Source organism: Rissa tridactyla, chromosome 6, assembly GCF_028500815.1.
Source record: "Rissa tridactyla isolate bRisTri1 chromosome 6, bRisTri1.patW.cur.20221130, whole genome shotgun sequence".
Taxonomy (NCBI): Eukaryota; Metazoa; Chordata; class Aves; order Charadriiformes; family Laridae; genus Rissa; species Rissa tridactyla.
In genome coordinates this window covers 21401202-21416421 of record NC_071471.1, presented here as the reverse complement: position 1 = coordinate 21416421, position 15220 = coordinate 21401202, and the positions used below count along the sequence as shown (strand labels likewise).

Sequence of the window (15220 nt, the reverse complement as noted above, 5' to 3'; positions counted from 1 at the left end):
GATCTTTTAGTATGTGTATTTTGCAAGCTGTCTGCATGATATTCTGACAAGTATCCTCTTAATAGACCTTTACTTGACCACTTCTATTTATCACAAGTGCAAAGGAATTTACTATGTAGAACTGTAAAGACAGCAGGTGAAGATGTGTGATGTGTTTTATGACTGCACAAGTGATGTGTACTGTGCATTGCCTCGATTATCACAAATCTGTGAAAAACAACCCCCTGGCCCCCAAAAAACCCCACAGACCCGAGCGAGCGGTGTTTATACAAGACTCTGTTACGATGGACACAGTTTGTGGAAACCATATATGATTTTTGTGTCACTTATGTCTATTTAAAAAGATCCGCACCAGCCTTTTAAAGTGGTATATCATAATATAAAGGCCCTGAGGAGATAAATTACTGGGATCAACTGTGGCTCTGACCGTGGTTCGTGTATTTAGACCAGTGTTTTCAAACTTGGAGTTGCTCGTTAGCCATGTAAAAGGTGTATGCCTCCTAAAATCAGGCCTGACTATTAGCCCCTGTTGGCTTCAGCAGTAGTTGTGGATGTTCTGCACCAAAGAAAATCACGAGACTTTTATTTAAGCATCTAAATGAGAATTTAGATGGTTGACTTCAGGTACAAACATTTGAAAATTTTGGCCTTAACCTCTCTGTTCTTCGGTTAATGCATCTGTAAAGTTTGATAATAGCGTTGACCTACCTCACAGGCAAGATGTGAGGCTTTATTAAAGTTTTTAAGCAATTGGAGATCCTTGAAGAGGAGGTGCTATAGAAGTGAAAGTATTATTATAAATGATACTGTCGTAAGGATAAATATATGTAAATTAATGGACATACACAGCAGCAATGTTTTCTAAGAAAAATAAATATATAAAATATGTACGTGTGTACATCATATGGACCGATATATGATTTACCTGTTTGTGCTTCTACTGCAAATGCAGCGTTGCGTATCAGCATTTCTATTTGATCAGGTAAGCTCCGGTACCTTGCAGTTCGGAGGAGCCCACCCAGCAGTCACTGCTGTAACTCCACCTCATGTAGACATGCCGAAGGTGGCTCCCAGTGCTCGTGAAGCTCAGCTGGAGCTCACCGCGTAGCCCTCACTTTGCTCCTGTGGGCTTCCCGGCTGCAGTGAGCTGCTGGGATAGCGCAGATGTTGTGCTGCCAGCACTGTCGGAGCGAGCGAGATCATTCGCACCAACTTGGGTATGTTTACAGGAGCTGCAGTCGCAACAGAAGCTATTTCGTAGCTCTGCCCTGAAATACTGATTACAGTTAGAAATGTATACTCCATCTTTTTCCTTTTCTTTCCACATCATAGTTTTGTTCTTGCCTTTTCTCTGTAAACAGTATTTGCCATTTTGACTAAACCAATGGTTTCAACTGGGATCCATGGACTACTTCTAAAGGATCTGCGAAAGGTAAGTAAGAAAAGCAAATTGATCGTCAGAAGCTTAAATCTGTTACGTGAGGGTCAACTTTAAAATGTTTGGAGGTTGGCACATTACAAAAAGTTGAAGATCACAGGCCTAAACAGGATTTTCAGGCTCATTCACAATTGAACGATCGTGTTACATATCAGGTTCCTACCCATATATTTGAAAATATTTCAGAGACAAATTAAAACGGACAGTCTGACCATATGCCAAATCCTTCTCTCTGCTTATGCAAATTTGGGGAAACCACTGGTTTCGGGAGCATTAGTCTGGATCCACATCACAGTACCAGTCAGAAAAAAGTCATGCATTGTATACATCTCTGGCTACTGTAGAATCCCAGTATTATATTTGTATTTTGGGTTCCTTTGAGTGTACAGATTGCTTGTCCAAAGCCAAACTTTGCTCAAGTTTCAGTAAAAAAAAGTTAAGTAAAATACAAAAAGATAAAATCCTTGTGGCTGGTGGTGTTTTATTATCATAACTATTTCAGTCAAAACGCTTGTGTTTTCTAGTTGTTTAAAAACGCAGAGAGGCTGCAGCTGAAGGGCTATGCATCAGTTACACTATCCACACATCTTACAGAAAAATAACAGTGCTTTGAGGCACTCTGTGGGAAAGCAGAGAAGGCGGGGTATACCACAACACCATGGGCAAAATCATGGGAAATACAAGCTGCTGGGCTTTTTTTTTCCCTCGCACTCTTTTTTTTTTTTTTTTCTTTTTCTTGCGCTGCAACTCCTCTGCGTTACACGGGCTGGGGCACAAGGAGCAACAGCCAAGAAAAGGAAGCACCAGGAAAGTAAACAAAGGCCTGAAGCTTTCTCAGGAATTTTTTGACCTCTGTGGGATCACAGGCTGCATGAGCTCTGAAAGAACTGCAGTTTCCAGTGCCAAAAGATCTTACATTTTGTGTAGCGGTAATCCCCCTATTCCTCTACCTGAGTGGAGCATGCTGGACTCCAGACTGGAAGATCAGATTAAATGTTAAGTTCATGAGTTGGAATTGGCTGCCCCACATCAGTGGTATTAAGTCCAACAGAGGGAGAAAAAAGCAGACGGGGGGCAGAACCCATCTTACCAACACAGAACCTGGGTGGGTGGTCATGTGCTGTAAACTGTTCTCTCCCATCTTACCTGGGATAGTCGACTACCATCTCTGCTTGACGAAAGTTCTCTCTGGAGCTAACCACAGCTGCAGGATAAAGCTCAGGATATGCCTCTGCCATTTGTGGTGTTTGGGGATGTGCTAGGACACTCAGTACAACATTACAACTTTACTTCATTCATGTTGCCCTTCTTAATAACGTGTGCTCAAGAATTCAATTTTTTAAAGCACCATTGTGTTTTTAACACAATGCCACTGTGTAGAATTTTTATTTCTGCTCTCTCCTTTGAAAGTGTCACTGGTAAATACTGCGGCTCCAGGAAAGAAAATCATATTCCTTTCTGCATCACTAACCCACAAGTAGTAAATAACCATACAATATTAATTTATGTAACGTTAGGCATTCATCTTTTGAAAGGCAAGTTTGACAGAAAAACACCTGAGTATTTCATAAATGCATGGAAGGAATAAAAACCTTGATTATCTAGTCAGATTGGTTAAAGGGCCTGCATACGAAGATACTTTTGCATTCCTTTATCATGCAAGAAGAAGCATAGAAGTTATTCTTGTATTTATGATCACTAGAAATGTACCACAAAGCCAAATAAGAAAAAAACTGACTAGCAGCTGTGGGTACTGAGTTGTACATCCCTGCAATTGGATCAATGACCTGAACTTCCAGAAGCGACTGGTAGTCTGGATCCGATCTATTTTTGTCTGGGTTGAGGCAGCATTTTGGAAGCACATTTTGAAAATCAGGCTGAATCACAGTATTGTGGGTTGAGAACCCGAAAGACCATTTTACTCTGAAAAGCGAGTTTCTGTCTGCATTTATACCTTAGAGGAAAGAATAAACTCCCCTTATTTTTCCCTTGTGCTGTAAGAATATGTTATTAAAATATGGTGGATTACAGGCGCATATAGAAATACTGTTGCTTCTTACCTTAATGCTCTTCTTTTGTAGCTCAGATTATCATTCACAGGGATTCAGGTTTGCTTCCAAGGCTTACGTCCCAAAGTAGCTTATTGTATATAACTCTTTGTATAAAATGTCTTTTGCCAATGATGGAAGAGTGAGCTGCCTTCACGCAGTTACCACAGACTCCAAGGGATACGGGTGTAGTTATAGGGTTAATGTGTATTTTCAGTAGAAATCCTGCTTCGGTGAGCAGTTCCAATGGAGTGGGCGAACTGTTCCAACTGGCCAAGACTGCTGGTTGTACAAAGAGGCAAAATCCCGCTGAGTGGGAATTTTGGGTGCATGTGAACTACACGCTTCTCTGGAAAACACTATGCAATCATGTAATCAGACCTGGTGCTGAAAACCTTTACTTAGAAGGGAATAGTTGTGGATCCAGAGAAGTGCTGGAGCAGCTCCCTCGCTCATGTTCATGCCTGGCACAGTCCGGTCTCCGTGTTTCCCATTTCGGTGTGTTCTGTGTATCAGTGAAAATTCAACAGCTGCTGAAGAAGACTATTTCAATACAAACACGTACATCATTCAGAGGAATGGTTATTAATCATCTCTGACTTGCAGGCTTGACATAAGCAGTGCATTTGATATTAATACAGTGTGAGATATCTTTCTGGACACAATACTGAGTGCCTAACATTCATTGGAAATAAAACTAGGAGAATTCTTTGCCTAACTTTGTCAGAGCTCTTGGTGTGTGCTGAAATCCTCCTGAGCTCAGCGGTCCTTTTCCCTGTGTTACGGACGTTTCGTAGATATAATGTCCCTGTCTGTTCTGCTGGTCTAGAGGATATGATTTATCTCACTGGAAGTTAGTTAATTTTGTTAGCATATTATATTGCCAAGGAAAACGTGAGTCTTCATTTGTATTAGCCTCTGCGCATTTAAACCACATCAGAGGCAGCTCCCTGTCTGTCCGTTGGTGTAAGATCTTCACACAAACATTACAAATGTTGCCTTCGTGTTACAGACAGGGCGATGGGTCCTTCGTGGCTACAATTTCTAATGTTTCTGAAGGGTCTTTAAATTTTGTGTCTCACTTTTAACAAAGCCCTGCAACTTACCCTGCTTCTACATTTTATCCTGATGCATGTAGAAATGTAGATATTGGGAAGAAATACCAAAACTGTGTTAACAAAATGCAGTTTCCATCATGGGGGATACATATATTCATACAAAATATATTCAAGTACGTTGTTCTTTCATCAATGCAGAATAAAATCCTTTTGCTTGTGCTATGGGGAAGGAGCAACACCGACTGTCCATTTGGTGTGTATTTCCTCTTACTGAAACCACACAGGTCTGAAACTGGCCTTGCAGCTCAGGTTCTGAGTCTCAGGCATATTTTTCACATTGTGCAGATTGTGAGATTTTGGATCAAGGTGACCGAAATCTCTTACAAATAGTTTCAGTTGAGAAATACCTCATCTATTTTGAGATTTTTACGGTAAACAAATATCATAAAGTTGATTTGTCTCATTGGATTATGACATTTGAAAGATATTTTTTTAAAATTATTATGTTTCCCCTGAAGCTACTACTGATTTGTCAAGGAATCTAAATCTTAACACTTCAGCTCATTACAGGTGCAGATGTAAGCAACATTTCCCCATCCTATCTCTAGGTTGTATAACCATTTAGCAAAATCTAAGAAATCCCTTTTAGTTATTATTTTGTTCTCTTTTTATTAATAGCGGATAGCAATAACAGCATTTGGTTTGGGGGGTGGGGGGATTGAAGGACTGAAATTTGAGAAATATGCTTGTCATATAAATCAAAATTTGCTTTCCTTTAAAATGGGAAGAATGAGACTTTTTATGACTTAGAAACTGTGGTGATGTGCAGTAATTCCAGTTTGATTTCCACATTGTAAATGAGGACTTGTTACTCGCCCAGGGACTAGTAGGAGAGAGAAAAAATACTCGTCTGTCCAAAAAAAAAAAAAAAAAAAGCTGTAACTATTGCAGACTTTGAAGTGAATTAAATGAAACCATAAAAATAAAACGGAAACCACCCTTTCTTCTGGGCAGGGAGTAAACGTTTCTCTCGGGGGGTAATTTAAGATCTCCCCGTATTATTTAGGTATCGAAATCGTCTGGGAAATAGGTGACATTCCGGTTGTTCTGGAAGTTCTGCGGACGAAGGGAAGGGGAGGAGGACGGTCCCCGCACGGTCCGCAGCCGCCGGTACCGGCGGCTGCGGGCCGTGCGGGGACCGTCCTCCTCCCCAGGTGACACCGGAGTGGGACCCGCAAGGCCACGCGTGTTCCTCTTTAACTCCCCCCCCCCGGCACGTATTCCGAAGCCAAATATGTTTGTTTGATCCTTGGGTCCGTAAAAACCCCGCAGTAAAACTTCCCCCCGACACACACACGCCCTCCCAACTCAGACGAATCCGAAATTTCGATTGCGATCTTTAAAAATCCGAAATAAGGGAGTAACACACGCTCTTTTTTTTTTTCTTTTTTTTTTTTTTTCCCTCCCGGCTCTTTGCAGTAGAGGACAAGCCCGTCCCCCGCCGCCGTGGCCCGTTGGATGCGGCCCCCCCCCCCCCCCCCCCAACTCGGGATTCGGGGTCCGGCGGCGGGGCTGGGGGGACACCGCCTGTCCCTCCTGCCCCTCAGCCCCGGGACCGCAGATGCATCCCTGTCCTCGTCCCAGCAGGCATGCGTTAGTATGGAGTGGCAGCTGTAGTATCGCTTACTGCAGGATCTGGTAGTAATCAGAAAGGTGAGGAGTTAGTGAAATACATGTTGTATTTATTGCCATTTTACAGGGAGAGCCAGGGCGGCCGGTGCCGCGTTTGTAGGGTTAAGCGTTTCAGCCTTGTCCCGCCAGCGGCCTCGCCGGCCTTCGGGGAACTGGATTTCGCCCTTCCCGGGGATCAGCTCCCAGCCCGGGGCACGGCCGGTCCCCGGGCGGCGGGCAGGTGCCCCCGAAGGCCAGACCCGGCGGGCGGCGGAGGAGGCTCTCCCGGGTGTTCGCTCCCTGGGATCTGCCCAACCCGCGGAAGTGCTTTGCCTTCACCCTCCAGATTTCCCTTTCCTCCGACGTCCCGGCAAAGGCGATCCCCGCGGACATTCCCTGGGAAGAAAACTCCTCCTTACGAGGGGCAGCGGCAAAGCCCCCTCCTTTCCCCTCGACCCGGACAGCGGGGCTCCGGAGGGGTCCCCGGGCTCGCCTCAGGGGTCCTCGGCGTGGTTAGGGGGGGTCTGGGGTATCCTGTCCTTTGTCTTTACACAGAGACTCCTCCGGTACCGAGCTGCCCCGCACCGAGCCCTTCTCGGGCTGCCAAGCGCTCTGGGGCTGTAAATTAATGAAAACGTAACCCCTCAAACCAGGGGGGGCGGGGGGGAAGAAAAGAATAAAAAAAATATAAGGCGGTGCTGAGACGTGCGGATGAGACATAAAAGCGATGGAAAAAGGTTCAAAGCTTTCGGTGATGACTTTTCAACCTTTATTTATGTGCCTATTAATGCAATATCCATCATGGAGATATGCATCTTTATCCTTTCAACTGATATGCTGGGAATCAATTGGATATGCAGATTGCATTTCATAAGTTTCCAAATGTTAATCTCCCCGGCCCTTTGCTGGTAATTTCTTTTTTTCGCCAAATAGTATTATGTTTCTGCCACCAAAAAAAAAAAAAACCCCGAAAAAAAAAAGCCCTTAAAACAATTAATCTTAAGGCTACTTGTCTCGAAATATATATTTGCTAAGGCTCGGGCCCAGGAGCTGGGCGGAGGGCGACGCTCCTGCCCGTTCCACCGCCGGACCGGGGCCTTCCCGGGACACCGACCCGGGCTCCGCCGGGGCGGAGGCGTCCGCGGGCTCGGTGCGGGTCCGGGGCGACCCCCGCTCTTGCAGTGCGGAGCTTGGTGAGGCCGGGGGAGGTGTCCCGGCAGGTCTTTTCCCCTCTAAACCTGGAGGTGGGGTCTGGCTCCCTCCTGGCGCTGGAGCACGGCGGCTGGGGAAGCGGGCCGGCCCGGGAGCCGGGCGGCGGGGCTCGACAGGTAACGTCCCCAGACACCTCTGGGACCGTAAACGGGGAGGAAGTGATATGCAAAACTACGTCCTGGAGAGGCTTTCCCTGGGAGGGCTCCACTCGCGGAGCTTGTTTCCAAGGAGGAAGCTGGGCTGTACGGGGCTGGCTGTCGCCGTAACCGGTCGCTTCTCCAGTGTCGCCGCCCGCGGGATGCCGCAGGGTGCCACCACCTACTGCTTCCCCCTGCCCCGCTGCGCCGCCCGCCTCCCCATCGCCTCTCCTGCTCAAAGCAGGGCATTTATTAACCGTTCGTGTGACTCTAACCCCCAAATTACTAGAAGAGCACTGAAGTTCGACATTTTACAACCCGCCGTCGTGCGCAGGTCACTCTGGTCCGAAAAAGTCGATATGGGTTTGGTTTATCTCCGCTCTGGTCCGCGGCAGCGCTCGCATGCCCCCGCGTCTCGCCGGAGCGGGAAGGGACCCCCTCGACGCGGGGCAGGGGCTGGGGACGGGCCGGCGGTTGCTGGGAACCCCGCAGCCCCCGCTCCCCACCCCGCCGGGCGCAGCCCCCCCGCAGCATTCCCTGCCCCGCTCTGCCGGGCCCTACGAGATCCCCCAAACCCGCTCGCTCGGTAGGAGAGGGAGAAGAGGGGAACCTGTGTAAAGAGATACATGAGGCAGCGGGTGAAACCCCCCCGGGCAGCCCCGGGGCAGCCACGGCAGAGACCCCAAGCCCAGAGGTTCCTCGGGAGGTGTTTATGGAGAGGGCAGCGTGCGGCACCAACCAGATAGTACAGGCGCCATACACACACTAGTTTCTTTCTTTTCTTTCTTTCTTTCTTTCTTTCTTTCTTTCTTTCTTTCTTTCTTTCTTTCTTTCTTTCTTTCTTTCTTTCTTTCTTTCTTTCCTTCTTTCCTTCTTTCCTTCTTTCCTTCTTTCCTTCTTTCCTTCTTTCTTTCCTTCTTTCTTTCCTTCTTTCTTTCCTTCTTTCCTTCTTTCTTTCTTTCTTTCTTTCTTTCTTTCTTTCTTTCTTTCTTTCTTTCTTTCTTTCTTTCTTTCTTTCTTTCTTTCTTTCTTTCTTTCTTTCCTTCTTTCTTTCCTTCTTTCTTTCTTTCTTTCTTTCCTTCTTTCCTTCTTTCCTTCTTTCCTTCTTTCTTTCCTTCCTTCTTTCCTTCCTTCTTTCTTTCCTTCTTCCCTTCTTTCTTTCCTTCTTTCTTTCCTTCCTTCCTTTCTTTCTTTCCTTCTTTCCTTCTCTCTTTCTCCCTTCCTTCCTTCCTTCCTTCCTTCCTTCCTTCCTTCCTTCCTTCCTTCCTTCCTTCCTTCCTCCCTTCCCTTCCCTTCCCTTCCCTTCCCTTCCCTTCCCTTCCCTTCCCTTCCCTTCCCTTCCTTCTCTCTTCTCTTCCTTTTTCCTCTCCTTTCCTCTCCTCTCCTTTCCTCTCCTTTCCTTTCTCCTTTCCTTTCTCCTTTCCTTCGCTCAAGTACACGTTTCTGTTTATAAAGCTGTACTCTCCTCTCCCTCTCACCTCCCCTGGAAATAGTTAGATGGAGAACTCCCTCCGAAATCCTTAAGAGAAATTAATGTATGCGCGCAAACCCGGAAACAGTATAATTGATTTATTTCTAATAGAGGAGAAACCAGTAATGTTATCGTTCAGAAATGATTGCCTGTGTTCTTAATAGCTCTAATTTTCACCGTCCATTTGATGTGCTGCAGGTTTAATATAGAGCACTTACTAATCCAATTAAAAGTGCACCTGGCCTGGAAGAGCTCTGTAATTAGCAGGAGCATTTTTAGCTATTTCCACTGGAAAACCGTGAAATCATCTCTGCTGGCCTAAAGGACTGTAATATGGGGGTGGGGGCGAGGAGGGGAGGGAGGAGCGGGGCCAGGCGTTCGTGCCTAATCTTTTTCCCTTGAATTTTTAACAGTTCCCGTGCGGGAGGATGCGGCTGTTTCCTCTCGGTGCTCTCGGTGTCTGGTAGCGCAGGACGCGACTAGGTGGGTTTCACACCGCTTCCCCCCCCGCCCACATCATCCCGGCCCAGGTCCCTGTCCCGGGGAAGCGGGGCTCGGCTCCGGGGGGGAAGATGTTGGGGCGGCGGGGGCCCACGGGGCCGGGAGCGGAGCGGGAGACCGGGAGGTGTTGCGGTAGCCGCCGCCTCCGGTCATCGGCCTCGGCGGGTGTCTGCTCCCACGCTCGGGGCCGCAGCGGGATCGGTGTTGGGAGTGGGGGGGGGCGGTCAGGGGATGCCGATCGCGCCCTGTGCGCTCCCAATTAAAACTTAAATAGCTTCGTCCTATTTTTTTTTTTTTTTAATACCACTTCTCCCGACTTCCTTCCTCCAGCAAGATACGCGTGGCGTGGAGGGGACCTTTGCAAGGTATCCGAGAGCCGTGTGTACCCCCACACCTCCGGCTGCCCCAGCCCGGCTCCGGCCGGGGTCTCACGGGGCAGGGGCGCGGGGGCGCGGTAGCGGTTCGCTCGGAGCCTCGGTCACCGGGGTGCTTTCGTAAAACGCAAACGCCGTGTAAAATACACGCGTCTTACTGTCGTGCGAACTTTCCTTGCCAACCTGTTTCTGGGGTGGGTGGAAGCTTTCCTGAGCGGAGCCGGCCGCCGCAGCGCTCTCGGGGTTCGGGGTTTATTATTTTGCATTTATTTTTACGCGTTTAAAACCAGCTCGGTTTGGTGGCCGGGGCTGGAGAGAGACAGGACCATGGGCCAGCGGGGTGGCCACGGCCGCGGTGGGTGCGGCGGGGTGACCGGGAACACCGGCTCCCCCTCCCCGAGCACTCCAGTGCGGAACCCGCCGGCCGACGCCGCGCTTCCCCGAGCGCCGCTGCCGCCTTTCCCTCGGCGGGAGGATTCGTTTAGTATTCCGGCTCCGGATTTCTGCCCAAATAACGCGAACCCCCGCCCTCCCCGGGGCCGGTACCGGCCCCGAAACGATCGCCCGACCCGTAAAGGGGAAGGGGACTGGGAGCCCAGGAAACATTGTTTCCCTCATTTCAAAGGGGGAAACCTGAACGATTCTCATCCTTTTGATTGATTAAGGTCTTGAATAACTTGAAGCTCGGGAGTGACAGTTACTGAATAGACTATTGCAAATAAAGAGCACTGTGGAAAGCTGGGCTGGCACTTCAGAGTGTAAAGGAGGCGAGTTTGCTGGCACTTACCAAGTTATAAATAAAAGGCCATGCACAATAGTACCTTCTTTAAGGACAGACAGTCTTTACAACACTCCTGGCGTCATATCCTGCTGTGGTCACTTCAGCTCCTAGGCAGACTTTACCTCTTTTATTTTTCCAGCAGTTTAGTTTGAATACTACAATAAATTCCTGGGAACAAACGCTTGCTAGTAAGACTTTAACACGCACCGCATCGCACCCGCACACACCCGCATGTACACACTCACGCACACGCGTGTACCGCGGGGACACGCTGGTGCCATCGCGTTTTAACAGCAGAAGTCCCCACGGAGACCTCACGGGCGGCTCCGGCTTTCGGAACTGTTAGCGCTCTTTGGCCCCGGGATGTTTCTGCCGGACGGCGACAAATTTCGGTGGAAAATAAATAAATAGAAGGCAGGAAAAAGTTTTTTTTGTTAAAAAAAAAAAAAAATTAAAGGAGGGGAGGTTGTTCCCCCCGTGCCCCCCGCCACTAGTGCCCGGAGCGGAGCCAGCAGACAAAGCGCTCCATGGGCAGCGAGGCGGGGGCTCAGGGACACGGGGTGCCTGGTCCGGGCTGGTGCTCCCTTCCCCAGGACGGGGACCGGGGCCGGCACCGAGGCCGGGGCGGCCGTCGGGGCACCCAGCACTTCCCCACCGCCGGGCGCAGCGCCCGCGGGGCTGTGCTGTGCCGTACCAACCCGTGCCGTGCCGAGACGTGCCGTGTCGTACCGAGCCGGGCTGGGCCGTGCCGTGCCGGTACCGGGCCGCGCTGCGGCGGCGGCGGCCGGGGCGATGCGTCGGACCCGCCCGTCTCGCCCAATCAGCGGGGGCGGCGCGGCCGGGCCGGGCGGCGGCGGCCAATCGCGGCGGCGCCGCCGCGGAGCCGCGCCGGGGACGGAGCCGATAAATGGTCCCGGCCCCGCGGCCGCCGCTCCCCGCCGCACCGGGGACCGCGCCGCCGACCCCCCCTCACCTCCCCCTAAAAAACATCCCTCCCCCGCGCTCAGCCTCGCCGCACGGCGGGGCCCCGGCCCCTGCCCTCCCGGTGCGGGGCAGCGCGGGTCACTGACAAAGGGGCAGCGGCGGAGCTGCCTCCTCCCCGCCCCCCGGCGGCATCGCCCACCCCCTCCCGGGACCGCTCCTGATTCGGTGGGACCGGCTGACAGCGCGGATCTCTCCTAGATCAGCCCTCACCTGGATATAACCCTGCCGGGACGCCGCGATGACAACTCTGGCTGGAGCTGTCCCCAGGATGATGCGACCCGGGGCCGGGCAGAACTACCCCCGCAGCGGGTTCCCGCTGGAAGGTAAGGCCGCCACCGGGCTGCTCCCACTCGGAAAAGCGAGAATTGCTCCGTGCCGGGATGCCAGGACAAAGCAGCTCCCCCCCGGGTCCCGCCGAGAGCCGGCTCCCCGGGCAGCCCGCCGGGCTCAGCCCCGGGCTGTCAGAGGCGCCGTCCCGCTGGCGCAGGGCCCTCTCCCGGGACGGGCACGGCTGGGGATGCTGCGGGCCGGCGGCTCTGGCCTCGCACCCCGGCAGCGGTCCGTCCCCTCCAGCCGGCGGGAGCGGGGGGAACCGGCCCGGGAGGTCGGCGGCGCAGCTGGCCCCGCGTCCGCTCTTTAGCGGAGCGAGGGGCAGTGATTCGAAGAGCCCGAAGTTAGGAAAGAAGTGAGGAAAAAGTTAGCAAAAAAGATTTAAAATCAAATAAAAGCGATGCAAACGAAATCGAAAGGGACTTTAGAATCGAGGGCACGTCCCCGGCCGGCCGGGCCGCTGCGAGCGGTGGTTCTTCCTCCAGGCAGCGGCGGTGCGAGAGCCCGGCAGCTCCGGGGAGCCCCGCGGGCCCCTGCCCGGGGGAAGAACGGGCGGCGGCGGCTGCTCCCCTCGCCGAACCCCGCGGCGGCAGAGCGGCGGGCAGCCCCCCCGCCGCCCGGGGAGACCGCCGGCTTCCCGCACCGGTTTCCCCCCTTCTCCGCCGGGGTCGGGGAAGCCCCGAAACCCGGCTCCGGTGCGAGCGCAACAGGTGAAGCCGCCCCGCCGCCTTCCCCTGCCCGCAGGGGCGGCAGCGCGGGGCTCTGCGGGGGCCGGCGGGCCCCGGGCGCGCTGCGGGGCGGCGGGGCGGGCGGGGGCGGGTGGCGAAGAGTTGCCTTACAGAAAAGCAACGACAAAAAAAAAAAAAGGCAAAAACCAAAACAATAACAAAACAAAAAAAAGACCCAGCAGGATCCGAAGGAGACGTTAACGCCATTTCCCCCTCCTGCCTCCCCTCCCCTCCTTTTCTAGTCTCTACTCCTCTAGGCCAGGGCAGAGTCAATCAGCTCGGAGGAGTGTTTATCAATGGCAGGCCTTTACCCAACCATATCCGACACAAGATAGTGGAGATGGCCCACCATGGCATAAGGCCCTGTGTCATCTCTCGCCAGCTACGAGTGTCCCACGGCTGCGTCTCCAAAATTCTCTGCAGGTACCAGGAGACGGGCTCCATCCGGCCGGGGGCCATCGGCGGCAGCAAACCCAAGGTGAGCCCCTCCGTGCCGGCCCGGAGCCGGGCAAACCCCGGCCGCGGCGGCGGGGAGCGAGGCCCGTCCGGGACTCGGCCCCGGGCAGCCGGCAGCGGAGTTTGCGGGCGGGGAGGGCCGGGGGGGGACCGTGCGGGGGTCTGGGGTGGGCGCAGACACGCACCGGTCACAGAACAGCCTGCCGCGGCACCGCCTGTTGCTCCCAAACTTTCCGAGGCTTTAAAAAATATTGTTGCAGTTTCATGGCAATGATTTTTTTTTAAATTAAGAAAATGTTATTTAAAAAAACCACCAAATTTCTCAAACGAAACTAGAGAGAAAAGCGTGGGTTTGTGAACGCTGGGCTGCCCAAAGGCCCGGGCGCCCCACGCTCAGCCCCGCGGGAGCCGCGGGTGGGCTCGGCGCTGCCGGGACGGAGCCGGGAAGCGATCGGTCAGAACGTCAGGGCTTGCACCCAGCGGGATCGGGCCCTCGCTTCTTTCGTTGCAAAGCGCAAAAAAAAATAATTTACTTTATTTCCGTCTGCCTGTCTACCGCTCCTTCTCCTGCTCTGTTTATTTTTTTCTGTCCGCTCCAAAGCTGCGTGTATTTATAGTTACACAGCTAAAAAGTTTGTGCTCACAATAATGCAGACAAATATGGATCCCTGTCTCAAGATTAGCCTCCTCCTATTGTAGCTTTTCTTTCCCACAAAAACGAAGTAAAGGTTTGCGTTTCTGTTGAAAGTTGCTGCTAGATTTTTTTCCTTTGTTGCTTCTAAAGTAGCAATGCCTGAACTTTCAGTGTTAAAACTCGAGATATGAACGAAAGGCTGTTCCCAGCCGGGATACCTTTGTTTTCTTTGAATTCGGCTTAATTTTAAAATAACGAGGACATCGAAAAAACCTCTCGGTACTCGGACTTCTCAGCGTTTTTATTAACGCGACTTTTCATTTGGCGCTGCGAGCTTTGTTCAGTCGAAACTTCACTAACTTGGAGCTTCGCTGACACGGAATCCTCCTCTAATCCCGACCCAGAATTTCCCCGGGATTTTTCTGCCGGCCGCACGGCAGCCGGTGCTGCCTAAATCGGGCTTTTCCTTGCCGAGGGCTCGATCCCACCTTCCCGTGTAACCCCGGAGGTTTTCCCGGGAAGTTTCGTTTGACTTGGGGGGTGCTTGTCTTACGCGGGCCCGTTGTTACCTATTACATCCCCTCTGATTTTAACCTGCCCGTCCTCGGGGAGTGTTATAACGGGGTTTCTCAGCGGGGCCGGTTTCGTCTCCCAGTGCGGCGGCGGCGGCGGCAGTGGGGGAGGCTCCGGTCGCCCCGGGGATCCCGGCGGCGGCAGCCGGGGCTCCCGCAGACTGTGCCCGCTCGCCTTGTCTTTACTGAAGCAGGTGACGACGCCGGATGTTGAGAAGAAAATCGAGGAATACAAGCGGGAAAACGCGGGCATGTTCAGCTGGGAGATCCGGGACAAGCTGCTGAAGGACGGGGTGTGTGACCGCAACACGGTGCCGTCAGGTACGGGGGGGGCCGCCCGGGCAGCGGGGGGCTCGGACACCTCCCGGGGTGCCGGGGCCGAGGGCGGTACGGGGAGGGCAGCGCCGTGCCCGGGGCGAGCTCCGTATCCGGCGGGAGCGGAGCCCCGGGCCGGTGCCCGTGATGCGGTCGGCGTTCGCTCGCTGGTACCGGCAGACGCGTCCCGGGAGGTTCCCTGCGCTCGGCGGGGGTGTTTTCAATTAAATCGCAACTGCATCCCCCTCCCCTCCGCCTCCCCCTGCTTCCCCGCTGTTCCGCTGCTGCTGGACGGCTCGGGGCTTGCCGGGAACCCGGAGCTGGGAAGCGGGAGCAGCTCCCTGTGCCGGTGGGTTGTTTGCCGGGGGGGGGTACACGGAGCCGGGGCGGTGTTTGTCCGGGTGTCCGTGGGCTTGTTCTCATCACCCACTGCCCCGGCTCGGGAAAAAAAATACAGGGCCCCTGTGCCGGCGCTGGAGTGCGGTGTGGGACAGTGCCCTGGGAAAATCC

At 52.7% G+C, this 15220-nt stretch overlaps 1 protein-coding gene across 5 annotated transcripts in view; it reads left to right on the top strand.

Annotated features, from left to right (window-relative positions):
* The first annotated feature begins 11913 nt into the window (after nucleotides 1–11913).
* The window catches only part of PAX3 (paired box 3), a 79875-nt gene continuing 76568 nt past the window's right edge, over nucleotides 11914–15220 (top strand). For 3 of the 5 annotated variants that reach the window (XM_054205952.1, XM_054205950.1, XM_054205949.1), the window contains exons 1-3: nucleotides 11914–11998; nucleotides 12976–13211; nucleotides 14587–14716. In XM_054205952.1, the coding sequence (XP_054061927.1) occupies nucleotides 11914–11998; nucleotides 12976–13211; nucleotides 14587–14716 (451 nt within the window). The remainder of the gene's footprint in view (nucleotides 11999–12975; nucleotides 13212–14586; nucleotides 14717–15220) is intronic. The other 2 variants (XM_054205951.1, XM_054205953.1) reach the window with 2 other exon arrangements.